At 34.1% G+C, this 14,550-nt stretch overlaps 2 protein-coding genes and 1 pseudogene across 2 annotated transcripts; 1 reads left to right on the top strand and 2 right to left on the bottom strand.

Moving 5' to 3' along the window:
* Positions 1-3,170: 3,170 nt before the first annotated feature.
* Positions 3,171-8,883, bottom strand: LOC112733177 (putative disease resistance RPP13-like protein 1). The gene is made up of 2 exons (XM_025782051.3): positions 4,997-8,883; positions 3,171-3,751 (listed from the first exon to the last, which is right to left on the bottom strand). Exons 1-2 carry the CDS (start codon positions 8,701-8,703, stop codon positions 3,727-3,729), a joined length of 3,732 nt encoding a protein of 1,243 aa, XP_025637836.1. The 5' UTR covers positions 8,704-8,883; the 3' UTR covers positions 3,171-3,726.
* Positions 8,884-9,754: 871 nt separating this feature from the next.
* LOC112733167 (putative UDP-rhamnose:rhamnosyltransferase 1) lies at positions 9,755-11,384 on the bottom strand (annotated as a pseudogene).
* Positions 11,385-11,943: 559 nt separating this feature from the next.
* On the top strand, positions 11,944-13,825 carry LOC140180917 (putative disease resistance RPP13-like protein 1). Its single transcript, XM_072222591.1, has 3 exons — positions 11,944-12,869; positions 12,961-13,110; positions 13,732-13,825. The coding sequence occupies exons 1-3, from the start codon at positions 11,944-11,946 to the stop codon at positions 13,823-13,825; spliced, it is 1,170 nt and encodes a 389-aa protein (XP_072078692.1).
* Positions 13,826-14,550: the final 725 nt, after the last annotated feature.

The raw sequence follows: 14,550 nt of genomic DNA, 5'->3' as shown, positions 1-14,550 counted from the left end.
CCAAAAATTAAACAAAACTATATTAATTTATATCAATAATTAATTAATTTTAAATTTTTTAAATTCAAAATTTAAAAAATTTTAAATTGATTAAGTAAACCTAATTAAAACCTATAAAAACCTTCCTCTTTTTTCTCACATTAATCTATCCACTTTTAACAATCACAAATTCGAAAAATATATAAAAGAACATCCATTTAATATGAAAAAGAAACATTCTAATACTTAGTAGAAGAAACATCCATATATATTAACTCGTAAAAATTTTGAATTCATCCAAAGGTATTTGGCTGGGTTTTTGCTGATATGCTTTTGGTTCCCTAGCTTTACTCTTCTTAATATATAAGAGTAGATACATAAGCATGCACCACATTACTTTTGAAACATTTCTTTTTTCTTACTAACGTCATGTCAGCAAAAAAATAAAATATAAGCATGCACCACATTGCTTATTTGACACAACTTTAGAATCAACCACTAAATTCTTACCAAATTAACTATTATTTCCAAATCAGCAAAAAATAAAATATACAAATAAAAAACTAAAAAATAGAATCCAATAAATTTGTAACTTCCAAATATATTGAATTCATATTCTTATATTTATTATATTTTACCGTTATAAACAGTAGAATAAATTTATAACTGTAACAATTAATTTATAAATTAAAAGTTTAAAAAATAAAAATTATATTTTATTATTATAATTATGTTTATTATAATCATTTTGATTTTTGTCAATGAGTTATACCTCAAATGGCATAGTCTCCCATATTAATCGCGAGTTCGAGTCTCTGTATCTTTGGTAAAAAAAATAATCATTTTAATTTTTAGAAGTAATACTAGGTACAAAGAACTGTTACTGTAGTTTTTACTTATTATTAAAAACAAATTATATTTTATTTTACCAATATAAATTTTGAAAAGAATATTTGAAAACTAAATATAAAACAAATTTATCAAAAGAGTATCAAAATGAAACAAAAAATATATGATATTAAACATACATTTTCATATTAGATACAAATAAAAAACTAAAAAATAGAATCCAATAAATTTGTAACCTCCAAATACATTGAATTCATATTCCTATATCTATTATATCTTACTGTTATAAACAATATTTATTATATCTTACCGTTATAAACAATATAATAAATTTATAACCGCAACAATTAATTTATTAATTTTTATAAATAACTCACTAAATGTAATTAACATCTATATTATAAATGTCATAATGATATTATTAATCATAATAAATTTTACGTTATAAGTATTTAAATTCCATACCATTTAAACTACATATATAAGTCTCTTGTCACTATTCCTTCACATAACATCAAATTTAGCACAAAAAAATTATTTTCGAACTGCAATGAGAATCTGACGATGAGGTATCATAAATTGAATATTGGAATAGGAAAAGATCTTCACAATTTTAGCAACTATAAACGAAATTGATGACAAATTAGGATGAAACTATGTTAAATGTAAAAAGTATCAGAAGAAAGCATATAAAAAAAAGAAACAACTACATTTGTGGCACATGTAATCAAACATCACAATATCCAACAATAAGGTAACTCTATATACTTTTCATAATCTCATCTATCAAATTATTAGTTGCTAGCCCAATACTTATTTTAGATTCAGAATTCAATTAAAGGTTTTAGATCAAAGTGTTACAACAACTTTTGTACTATTTGATGGCGACGCAAAAAATTTATTGCACACAACTGCTTCAAATCTAATGACATTTCAGAAAAATAATGACATTGAAGCACCACCTCATCAAGAGATTAAGGAGAAAGAAAACCATACAAATTCAAGACACATCTTCCAAAGAAGAACATATATACAAAGATGGAACCAAATAACACAAAAGAAAGTGCATCAAACTCAACAATTTATAAAGAACATGTGAGGCAAGAATCTAACAGCCAACAAAAAAAAGGAGGACGAGCGCAACATAAGATGACTAAGTCCATCAACTAAAACAAATGCAAAAATCAAACCACCAAATAAAAATGTCACTTTGTACAACTCCAACATCCAAATCTTTTGTACTATAAATTATTTAAAATAAAACACTTTTTAAATTTAGCTTCAATTTACAAATATTTAATTTATTTCTACAAAACATAACAATTTTTAATATTTATTATATACTATCATTAATTTACCGTCTCGCGCATCGCGCGGTCTCATTCTAGTTTTAACAAATTTTATGTTGCAAGTGTTTAAAAAAAAAAAGGAAATGAGAGGAAAGAAAAGTAATGAAAGAATAATGCATCACAGTGAAACAAATGTTTAATTGCAGAGGAATATGAGTTCTTTATATATATATATATATATATATATATATATATATATATATATAGTCTTTAAGAATTTTCACTGAGAAAGTATGTGATGAAATTTTACTTTTATCAAACCGGCTAATAATGATCTTAACTTACTTTGTAAATAATCAAATGAAAAAATAACAAAAAGGTGAGACTTTTCACAATTTCTTACAAATGGATGATGAAGCCTCCAAGATACGAAGTCTAATCTAAGTTCTCAGAAGTCAGAACACAATTTCACTCAAACACCACCACCAACAAGATCAACAGAATGCACTCTTTCTCTCAGAAAATGCAGCTACAAGTTCAATACATTCACTATATATATGTTTAGCTTTCAAGCTTCCCTTTCCTTTTCTGAAACTGATAACATTTCCAAAAGGTAAAATTGCAAAGAGGAAGTTAATGCAGTTAGATAGAAAAATAAAGTGATCACAAGCATAATCTAATTGCCATAATACTACAACTTAGAAAGAAAAGATTTTCAATATAGACATTTCAGAACAGAAATGCAATGCTCTCAGGACAACTGCTGCTTAATCCTCAAGGTATCTTTTGAAATCCAAAAAAAACAAATATTATAACATTTCTGATGGTTTGGCTAGCCTTGAGTCATGTTATTTTCGTCTGGGGTCTTTGGTATGAGACAAATCTGGACATAGAAACATGATCATGACATTTTGGTCTTTCATTTTGCAAATGTCAATTGTATAATATTTTTTTGCTGTTTCTGCACATATATGCATCATAGTAATAAGAATTTATTAGTGTGAACTGTGAGGTTAGGTCAGCATAAAAAAACAATGAGAGCGTATGTATATATTTGTTATTAGTATGAATGATATATCATTTTTAGTAAACCAACTAATAATAAAGACCATGAATTTTGGTGGATCATTATACAACATAATAACCAATTAACCAACAGCATTAATATTATTCAGTACATAGGTTGATTTGGCAACAACCTCATCATACTCTTGTACTCAATCTCTTCTACACTGACCAAAATGGTTACCTAAATGCATCAACGAGATGAAATTAGTGAAGCAAGAGTGTTCAAATTTCACCAGAAAAGCAGCTGCTGTTCATGATTTCTGGCAGTTATATATATTAGAGAGCTAAGTTTGCAAATCAATCCTCCAAATTGAAGAACTATGAGTGAAGAATCTCCGGTTAAAGGTTCAGCTCAATAAGATTTGACCATCCGATCTTTCATTTGATGAAAACAAGTTACTGCCCCTGCAAAATTAGCATCTCCTCTCAACTTTTCTTCTCTTTGCTCAATTGGTTGTGTCCACTCAAGTTAATCCAAATCTGATTAGGTTCATACACTAACGGGAATGTAGAGACACTTCAGAAAATTTTGGCTTGGGCCTCACACAGAGGAAAATGACCAGAACCTACATGATAAATACACAATCATATGAGCAATTCAGTAAATGGAGAAAGAGCACTTCTTCAACATTATTGGCTTCCTTTTTAGATTCAAAAACAGAATTGAAACTTGAAAGGCACAAATTCAGCTTGAGAAAAATTTGACATCAATATAACAATACTGCAATGGAAGTTGAGGCTGACATAATATGATATGACGCAAATATTGTACAAAAAATAACTAGTAAGAGAACGATAATATGCCAATGAATCCAAATTAGGCTTGCAAAGAATATCTTATTATATCAGTCAAACTATTACATAGTAAGCACATGGCAGCATACAATTTCATATTAGAAAGAGTTAGTATAGGATCTACAATTCATTTAATATGATATTTTGTAAATAATTGCTTGTTTTAATCAACAAAAAATATTTCTAAGCTTTTTGTTTGGCATGAACCATAGATCACAGCAAGTCAACAAAAATATGATCACAAAATTGTAAAGTTTAAATGATCAATTTATTAAAAGTATACCATTCTCTTAATGAAATCTTTATTTCTGTGTCATATAATTCCAAGGGTATATCAAAGCTGTTATACCTAGCTTTGAATAGAAGTTAATTAATTAATTGTTTCATGCCTGGTAAGATGTAGATTATCATAGCTTTAACATATTCAGCTAGGTTCAATAGTGATATCAATCATCATGATGCCTTCAAATTGTAAATTTAACCCAAAAAAAGAGGCTACAATTCAAGTTTGATATAACCCTTGCATTAGATATTGAAACTCATTTGTTTAGCATGTTGGTTCAAAGTTCAAACATGATTGCTATTGGATATAGAATATAGAAATTCTCAAATGTTGGATATAGAATATTGCTATTGCACTTTTCCTTCATTACAATGTACCTGCAGAAGATGGATGAAACAGTAAATTTCATTTATCGACGTATGTAAAGAAATTATCAAATGTTGGATATAGAATATATAGATACACATATATATTCCCTATCTTCCAATTTATAGGAATGACCTTTTTTGAGAATAACAGAGTTTATTTCTTTTGAGTACAGCTACAGACTGAGAGGTTTCCCAATGATTTAAAATAAAAGAACACAAATTTTGTTGTTGGCAAATCAGATTATCAGTCCAACTAGTTAGTAATGTCTAAAGAAAGAGAGAAGTCTTTTCTTTTGAGGAAAAGGAAATTTATGCATGTATAATTTAATTGTGGTGGTATGAGAACAGTGAAGTTAGATAATTACCTGCTCAGAAATCTCCAATGGTTGTGATTGTTGTGATTGACTTCAATGGTGGGGATGTGGGAAATTTTGGGCCAGATTAGTTGATGCTTGTTCTTGCAGTGTTCTCCCAGCAAATGACAGTATTCAATTTTGAGTAGCAAGAGAGAGGGAGGCAGCTTTTCTCCTTCCATATTCTCCAGCTTTGAACAGTCATAAATGTGCAATTGTTGAAGGGAGGTGAGGCGGAGAAGCTCGTTGCACTCCAATGTCTCCAGATTATCGAACCAGTATATCACAAGAGTGGTAAGGGAGGGAAGGTGAGGCAGCGAACCCACCTCTGGGTATGACTTTATGTTGTCGCAGTCATAACCATAAAATTTGAGATAGGTGAGGGCGGGCAAGTTGGACATCCATGATAGATCCCTCATTTGTTGCTCACAAATTCCCACATCAAGTGATTTCAAGTTAGGCGGTAAACCACCCTCTGCCAACCTGCAAATGTTTGGGCAACCATATATCTCAAGAGACTGTAAAGTTGGGAGTAGACTCTTCATGTCACGTGGTAATGCCTCCAACTTTGAGCAGTATTTGACCTTGAGATGAGTCAAGTTGGGTGCAGCCAGTCCTTCTCCTGCAAATGACACTAATTTGGAGCACCCACCGATTATGAGACGTTGAAGAGCAGCGTGTGGTGCCTCTGACATTGACACTGATTCCAGATTCTTACACCCTGATATCTGGAGATTCTTGAGATTGGGAAACGCATCCAACGACAAGGAGGTCAGTGAATCACAGCTGTGTATTAGTAGCTCTACCAAATCATACTTGTGCTGCGGGAATTCCAGTTTGTTGCAATTACTGATTGTGAGCTTTTGCAAAGATTTGGGTAATAAACAATTGTTCGGCCAGGACACAGCAAACGAACACCATAAGATTTGTATTTCTTGGAGGGAGGGTAGATGGTTAATGCTGATCATTTCGTTGAATGCAGACTCCACCACAGATTCACATCCCGTAATTGATAATGTATCCCCATTAAGTGACATACCTGGAAACCCTGCTGCTTGAGATTGGATAACTAGCTTGCTAACTTTCAAAGCATCCGATGAAGAAGAAACGATTCTCATGAATACCTGATGAAGCATATCTCTCTTTAACATTGGACAATCTGTTATTTGAAGACTCTTAAGCTGACAAAAAGCTTTTGAGTCAGGTAAGTGCCACTCCTCCCAACATGGCATGTTACCAAATTCCAAACTCCCCAACAAGGGAAAAGGAGGAGCAATATGCAAAGAAGGGTCACCAATACCCTTGTAAAACTCCATGCCAACACACTTCAGCTGACTAAAACATTGAATCCGCAGGGCCTTAAGAGATGGCAACAGTCCAAGTGAAGGCAGCATGCAGCAATTGTTGCAAGACTCCAGAGATACACTTGTCATATTGTTGTATGAACAGTTCCCCAACCAATCTGGAAATATTGTACCCTTATATCCCTTGATTGTCAACACTTTCAAGCTGTTGTGAGGTTGCAAGCTGTCCAGTATATCTCTTTCGGCTTTTGTGTTCGGAACCATATCATCACCTGAAGACCACTCCAAGTGTAATTCGTTGATGAGATTCTTGTTTGTCATCCTTGCATTCTCTGCTTCTTTCACATCAACAATATTCTCCAACTTCTTAAGCTCAAGTGATTCATGAAGATTTGAGAGCCCTCCTAATTCCTTGATTCCATTATCTTCATGCTTTCCCACCAAAAAGGAACTTAAGGTATGCAAGTGTTTCATTTTGCTTATTCCTCCAGGCATTTCTTCCAAAGAAGTTTTCCTAAGATCAAGATGCCGTAAATTCACAAGATTGCGCATGTTAACGGGCAACATGGTCAGCTCAGTACATCTGTACAATATTAATGTTTGCAGATTATACAAGTTGCACAATGATTCTGGCAACGTGTTAATGTCAGTCGAAGAGAGATTCAAATAACGTAGATGAATTGATTCACCTATTGATTCAGGTAATACATCAAGTTTATGAAAGGATAAAACTCTCAAGCATATAAACTTAGATGCTACACTTTCCATGCTGAACAAATCATCGATATACAACGATGTCCTGAAAGATTCCAACTTCGCATTGGAGTTAAAAACTTTTGAGATTGGATGATCTAACCTTCCACGTGGGAAATATGACAAATGGCGAGTGAGAACCATCTTTTCCTCTTGTTCACCAAGTTCTTCTATTCTACAATAGAAATCTCCAGCAAGGAATATTGCCAAGTCATGCAAGAGATCATGCATCACAAAATACTCATCATTGTCTTGAAGCTTTTTAAAGAATAACCTTGAAACTAATTCTTCAAAACACTTGCAACCAACCTCTTCCAAGCTCTCTCCTCTCTTTGGTAATCTTAAAAGATCTTCGGCCATCCATAACAAAATTAGTTCATCTTTCTTAAAGTGATAATCTTTCGGAAATAGTGCACAATAAACAAAACAACGCTTCAAATGTGCAGCAACGTGAAAGTAACTAATTAACAATGCTGGAACAATCTTACTGTCATTTGTAGAAAATCCCCAAATATCACTCCTTAAGATTTTTTCCCATTCCTCAGCATCATGCCTTCTGCACAAGCAACCAAGTGTTTCTGCTGCTAATGGCAAACCGTTGCACTTCTTGGCAATCTTTTTGCCTATTTCTTCTAGTGTTGGGCTCCCATTTGATTCTGGAAAAGAAGCATTGGCTGCAAACACTGACCAACAATAGTGTTCTGATAATGGAATGAGATAATGAGGGTGATAATTTGTTTGGCTGCAAACACTGACCAACAATAGTGTTCTGATAGTCAGAAGAATAGTACTTCCCTTATCCCCGTATTGAAAAGGGGCTAGAAAATCCTTCCACTGATGATGATCATTACTCCAAACATCATCCAAAACAATAAAGAACTTAGTTTTGGACAATCCTTTCTTCAAAGCATCTTGAATTGAATTGAAGCTATCAAGATCCTGAGTATTTGTAGAGATCTCCTTTACTATATTCTTTGTAGTCTCAACAATATTGAAGTTTTCTGAAACACAAACCCATGCTTTCCGATCAAATCCCTCCATCAACTCTGCGTTATTGTACATCCATTGAGCCAAAGTAGTTTTACCAACCCCACCCATGCCAACAATAGAGATCACAGACAGGTGATGCTCATTGTTGTCATTCAGAATCTTGATTAAGGCCTTCTTGTCATCCTCCCTGCCATACACATTCCCTCTTACAAGAGAAGTGGATGGAGTTTTCCAGGAGAAGCTAGCAGTGGAAATCTTTTCCAGGCCAAGCTTTCCTTTGCGTTTCTCAAGATCTTCTATTCTTCTAACCACCCTTTCTATCTCATTCACCATCTGCCTATCTTCAGAATTGAAGAAGGTAGGCAAGAAATTGCGTACCCCCTTTTGAGTTGCAGCTATGGTGCAGACACGGTCCAGCAAGTCATCAGCAGTGTAAAGAGCATCTCGGAGAGAGTTGAGCCACTCCTTCACATCATGGTTATCCAGTTGCTTGAGCTCTGCATCATCAACAAGAGCTCCAGCATCTGTGAGAGCATTCCTCAGCCTCTCAACCAAGTCAGAGCTAAGCTTCTTACCCACAACCAAGTTGACAGCATCAGCAGAAATGAGCCTGTCCATGACAACATTAATGAAGCCACACAGAAAAGCTCCACCAACAAGAACTCCAGTCATGATCTCAAACAAGATCAAAGTAATCAAATTTTCAGAATAGAAGGAAAGAACTATGCTTAAAAGTTTTCAGAATAGAAGGGAAGAACAATGCTTTGCAATTGCAAGTTAGCAACAAGACGTGGTATCAATCTCCGAGATAACTTAAAGTAATTCAAAACAGTGGAGTACATAGCTATCTTTACTAACTTCTCATTTTTATAACACTAATACTTTAAATTTTATTGTCATTTTGGAAGGTGCACCATAATTGCATAAAACCTTTAATGTTTAGTCATATTCTTACTTTTTGAAAGATGCAATGAGATTGCAGGATGTGTAAAGTTCTAACTTTTTGTGGAAATTTTGTATTACAGAAAACATCATCATGATTCATGAGCTGTTTGTGGAAATTTAGGACCAATGCATCTACCATTTTTTTTAAATCTACCATACACTCATAATTTGTCAATCAAGTTTCATATGGTCATCGGAAAAAGGTATTAATAAACGACATTTTGCCACAGTATCCGATATAACCTACTATCTAGAATTTATCAGAAAGAATCTGAATAATTTGCTTCATATAATTGTGACTGACTTCCGCAATATGAATTTCATTATTAGTATTTTTTTTTTTATCCAATCCAACTTGAGATAGTTAATCACCACCAGATTGTTTTATAAAAGCTACTCAAGTTATTAATACCAAAAGACCCTCTCTTTTTATCTTTACAAATTTTGATATCCATGCATGTCATCTAACAATAGCTCCCACTTCTTCCTCTTACCGTTCATAATTTTCTACCAATTAATGCACATGTACTTGTGAAAGATGATGTTTCATTTTCAGATTAGATTTTGTTCTAGATAGATAGCTTTTTACATTCTACAAATACTTTTTTTTTTTTTTTGTGAACTATCAAAAATATTTTCTGATGCATTAATTACCATTTCAATATTAAGAAAACGATTTTTCAATATTAATTTTTTAACCATCCAAACTTCCTCCAAGTTGATCTATTGCATGTTGGAAGTAATTCTAGACTTGCTTTGCTCAAACCATACAACAAAATCAACAGCAGAAGGTAATTTATTACATAGTTGATCTGCTTAAGTCACATTTAAATACATCCATAACATTAAGAGTTTGTTCGATAACTATCTTATCTGACTCTATAGTCTCAATATATCTGCATTTGTCTTAAGACACTTATCAAACACAACCTAAGAGTTTATTCCTTAATGACTCAATATGAGAAACATTTGGACTAATAACAAGGTCTATTCTCAGATTCATCAAGTCCTAAGAAACTTGACAAATGCTTCCATGTAATCATGGTGAAGCTTCAAATCGCCTACAACTTTAGCAATTTCTCTTGTCTTGATTCTAAGCTTCTCTCCTTCCTCCAATACCATAGCTTCTCTGAGGCATTTGGCTATGTCATCTCTACTAAATGAACCATCTTCATTATTTCTCTTCACTTCAATAGCAAGACCCTTATCAACCAAAGCCTTTGCATTGAGAGGTTGATCAACAACGAATGGCAACACTACAAGAGTGTGGCCAAACATCAAAGTCTCAATTATAGATCCCCAGCCAGAATGAAACAAAGACCCCCCCCAATAGATTTATGTGCCAAAATTTCCTTTTGTGGTGCCCATCCAAAACAAACTTTTCCTCTCTTTGATGTTCTTTCACAAAATCCAAGAGGCAGAGAATCATGATCATGAATTGCCCAGCTTGGTTTTCTCAATGTCCACAAAAATGGAAGTTCAGAAAGCTCTAATCCATAAGCTATCTCAAAAACTTGCTCTTTGCTCAACTTACACTCACTACCAAACCCAACAAAGACTACCAACTTCGTTGCTTGCGCATCAAGCCACTCGAAAGTCTTACTCCAAGACTCATCAACAAGTCTTCTCTCTGGCATCTCCGGAGGAAGCAAACCTATAGGAATCACTGGCTTCTCAATAAGTTCTTGATATAGATTCAAATACTCACCTTCCGTCTCATAGCAGCTGCGAAATGATAGAGCATTTGCACCGTCTATTACACTGGCAACCCTATCAATGTCTCTTAACCCGGTCACGTTCTCTATGTATGAACTTTGATAGAACGCAATGGCCTCGTTTCGTTGAAAAGCCACTGAAGACGGAAAATTCACCCATTCTCTTGGTGATGTTAGGACTTCTGGTGATGTTGGTGCTCTCATTCGACCAGGTGGTCCAAAGAACACAATAGTGGAAGCAGAGTAAACAGAGTAGTACATGAGTTTCACATGAAGCTCTTGAGCAATCTCTACAGCCCAGTGTGCATGGAAGTCACAAATGATCCAATTCGGTTGCAACTTAGACACAAATTCCTTCACTGGATTTTGCATTTGATCCCATGCTAACTTGAGGTACTGAATTTTGTCAAATGGAATGTCCACAGTAGCCTCACCACCAGACAGATGTGATGAGTCTAATGATGATGGAAATGGAATTTCCACCAAATGTAAAAGATGAGATAAATCTGAAGGTGGTTTTGGAAGCCTTTGAATATTTTTTGGTGTTGAAATGAAGGAGACATGAATGCCTGATTTGGCTATGTCTATGGAGAGTTGAAAAAACGGAATCAAATGGCCAAATGCAGACCATGGAAGCATCACCACATGATGAGTTGCATTCTCAGACATTTTTTCTCCTCTGTTTTTTTCTTGTGTAAGGATCCTATGAGTTTTGATGGATATATATGAATATACAAAAGAAAAAAGATATATGCTATCATTTCTTTCTGTGTATGACTGTTCAAACTTTATTATTTTAGGAAATTGCTAATCAATTTCAATGTACTATATTGTCTCTTCTAGCTAGTAAAAGGTTTAGAATACTTGCACCTAATTTACTGTCAATAACAACCACTTGTTCTATATTGTCTCTTCTTCACTATTTTTGTATATTGTGAAACACTATTCATTATTGAATTTTAATGTGATCTTTATTTAATGTTTAGTCTTTTTAGTTTTTATCCTTGCACTGTTACAGCATCAGTAACTTTGAGCTTCTAGCTGTCTCACACTGATTTTGGGAACACATCAAATCCCGGGATATATATATTTTTGATGAATGCAACAAAGTTCCATGTGATTGGGGGACAAGTCAAGTCAGAGATATCCAAATTTCATAATGACATCGTTATCTGTCTCCTAGATAACTTAGAAAATTCATAGCAGTGGAGAACTTAATTGACATTTGGTAACACATTTGTGTATGTATATCATGGTAACATCTTATGAGGTTTCAATAACAATAAGGGGATACAGGGGTACAATATTTCCAGATTGGTTGGGGCACTGTTCTTACAACAATATGACAAGTGTATCTCTAAAGTCTTGCAACAATTGCTGCATGCTGCCTTCACTTGGACAGTTGCCATCTCTTAAGGACCTGTACATTGAAGGTTTTGGTCAGCTGAAGTGTGTTGGCATGGAATTTTACAAGGGTATTGGTGACCCTTCTTTGCATATTGCTCCTCCTTTTCCCTTGTTAGAGAGTTTGAAATTTGGTACCATGCCATGTTGGGAGGAGTGGCACTTACCTGACTCAAAAGCTTTTCCTCAGCTTAAGAGTCTTCAAATAAGATATTGCCCAATGTTAAAGGGAGATATGCTTCATCAGATCTTAATGAGAATTGTTTCTTCTTCATCAGAGGCTTTGAAAGTTCGCAAGATAGTTATAATCGAAATTGGAGAAGGATGGCAAGCCAGAATTTCAGGTATGTCACTTAATGGGGATACATTATCGATTAGGGGAAGTGAATTTGTGATGGAGTCTGCATTTAACGAAATGATGAGCATTAAGCATCTACCCTCCCTCCAAGAAGTAGAAATCTTGGGGTGTACGTTTGCTGTGTCCTGGCCGAACAATTGTTTACTACCCAAATCTTTGCAAAAGCTCACAATCAGGCAGTGCAGCAAACTGGAATTCCCGCAGCACAAGTATGATTTGGTAGAGCTACTAATATATTACAGCTGTGATTCACCAAGCTCCTTGTCGTTGGATGCCTTTCCCAATCTCAAGAATCTCGAGATAAGACGGTGTTTGAATCTGGAATCAGTGTCAATGTCAGAGGCACCACACGCTGCTCTTCAACGTCTCAAAATCAGTGGCTGCACCCAACTTGACTCATCTTCAAGTCACATATTGTGAGAAGTTGGAGGCATTACCACGTGACATGAAGAGTCTACTCCCAAGTTTACACTCTCTCAAGATATATGGTTGCCCAAACATTTGCAGGTTGACAGAGGGTGGTTTGCCGCCTAACTTGAGATCACTTGGTTGGGGAAATGGCGAGCAACCAACGAGGGATCTATCATGGATGCCCAACTTGCACACCCTCACTCATCTTGAAATTTATGGGTGTAAGAACATAAGTCATACCCAGAGGTGGGTTGGCTGCCTCACCTTCCCTCCCTTACCACTCTTGTGATATGGTGCTTCGATAATCTGGAGACATTGGAGTGCAACGAGCTTCTCCGCCTCACTTCCCTTCAACAATTGATCATTCTTTGGTGTCCAAAGCTAGAGAATATGGAAGGAGAAAAGCTGCCTCCCTCTCTCTTGCTACTCAAAATTCAAGACTGTGGTTTGCTGGGAGGATTATGCAAGAATAAGCATCAACAAATTTGGCCCAAAATTTCCCACATCCCCACCATTGAAGTCGTCTAAACAGAGTTTTTTTATGAGCAGGTAATTCTCTAATCTTCATGTTTCTCATGCTAAATTCACACACGCATAAATTTCCATTTCCTTCAAGAGAAAAATAATTCTCTCTTTCTTAGACAATTGAACTCGTATGCCAAATTGCTGGGAATCATTTTCCAAAGAAAAAATAAGATTGAAAGATAAATAGCACATGGGGAGAAAAGATGATAAAGTTGCTATTAGCATGAAGGAGCATAACAGGTGAAGGAGTTGTGAAGAATGTCATGAGCTGCAGAAAATGGCAGGGGAAAAGCTGCCTTCCTCTGTTATTGCTTCAAGTTGAAAGATGTCCTTTGTTGGCAGAGAAGACTGCAAGATGAAGAAACGATATCAGTTGCAGAAAAGGAGAGGGAGCTTGAAAGCTAAATATGCAGAGTTGATAAGCTTGTTTGTGTGAAATTGTGTTGAGAGCTCAGATTGAACTTTGTATCTTGGAGGCTTCATCATGATTCTATATAGTGCAAAATCTCACCTGAGAGATTATTTATTCTATATAGTATATTTTAATAAATATTATATTAAAAATATTTTAGAAAATATATTATAAATAGATTTTAAATTTATTTATATTAGAGTTATAGAAAATTGCATTTTTCTTTTCTTTTTTTTTTTCGATTTGCATTAATGGCTACACTTTGTCTTCTTTTACGGTTTTTTTGTTTGTAAATAATTAAAAAAAATAAATGAATGAGAATGAAAAACATATAAAAATGTTATATTAAATTTAAGGAATTTTTGACAATTAGTATGAGAAATTAGGAAATGAAGAGTAGTAAGAGTCTTAATACGTATAAGTTGTAGAATTTGAATATTTGTAACTGAAATTTTTATAATTATTATTATTATGACACTTTTAATGTATGTTTATTGCACTTAATTAGTACTTGATATTTCAATTGGATAATAATAGATAAGAGTTTTTTGTTTTAATTTTTTTAAAACATTTTACTAAATAGTGATTGGTTAATTTTCATCTTTTGTCAAGTCATTAAAATTGTTGATGTGGCATCATTAGCAAAGAAAAGATGGCTTAAACTCATTGGGAAAAAAGTTGGTATCAGCTTTTATATATTATAAATAGATGTTTATAAGATTTCATAAAAAAGAAAAATACAACAACAA

This window comes from Arachis hypogaea, chromosome 2 (genome assembly GCF_003086295.3).
Source record: "Arachis hypogaea cultivar Tifrunner chromosome 2, arahy.Tifrunner.gnm2.J5K5, whole genome shotgun sequence".
Lineage (NCBI taxonomy): Eukaryota > Viridiplantae > Streptophyta > Magnoliopsida > Fabales > Fabaceae > Arachis > Arachis hypogaea.
This window is presented reverse-complemented; position numbering and strand designations above follow the sequence as displayed.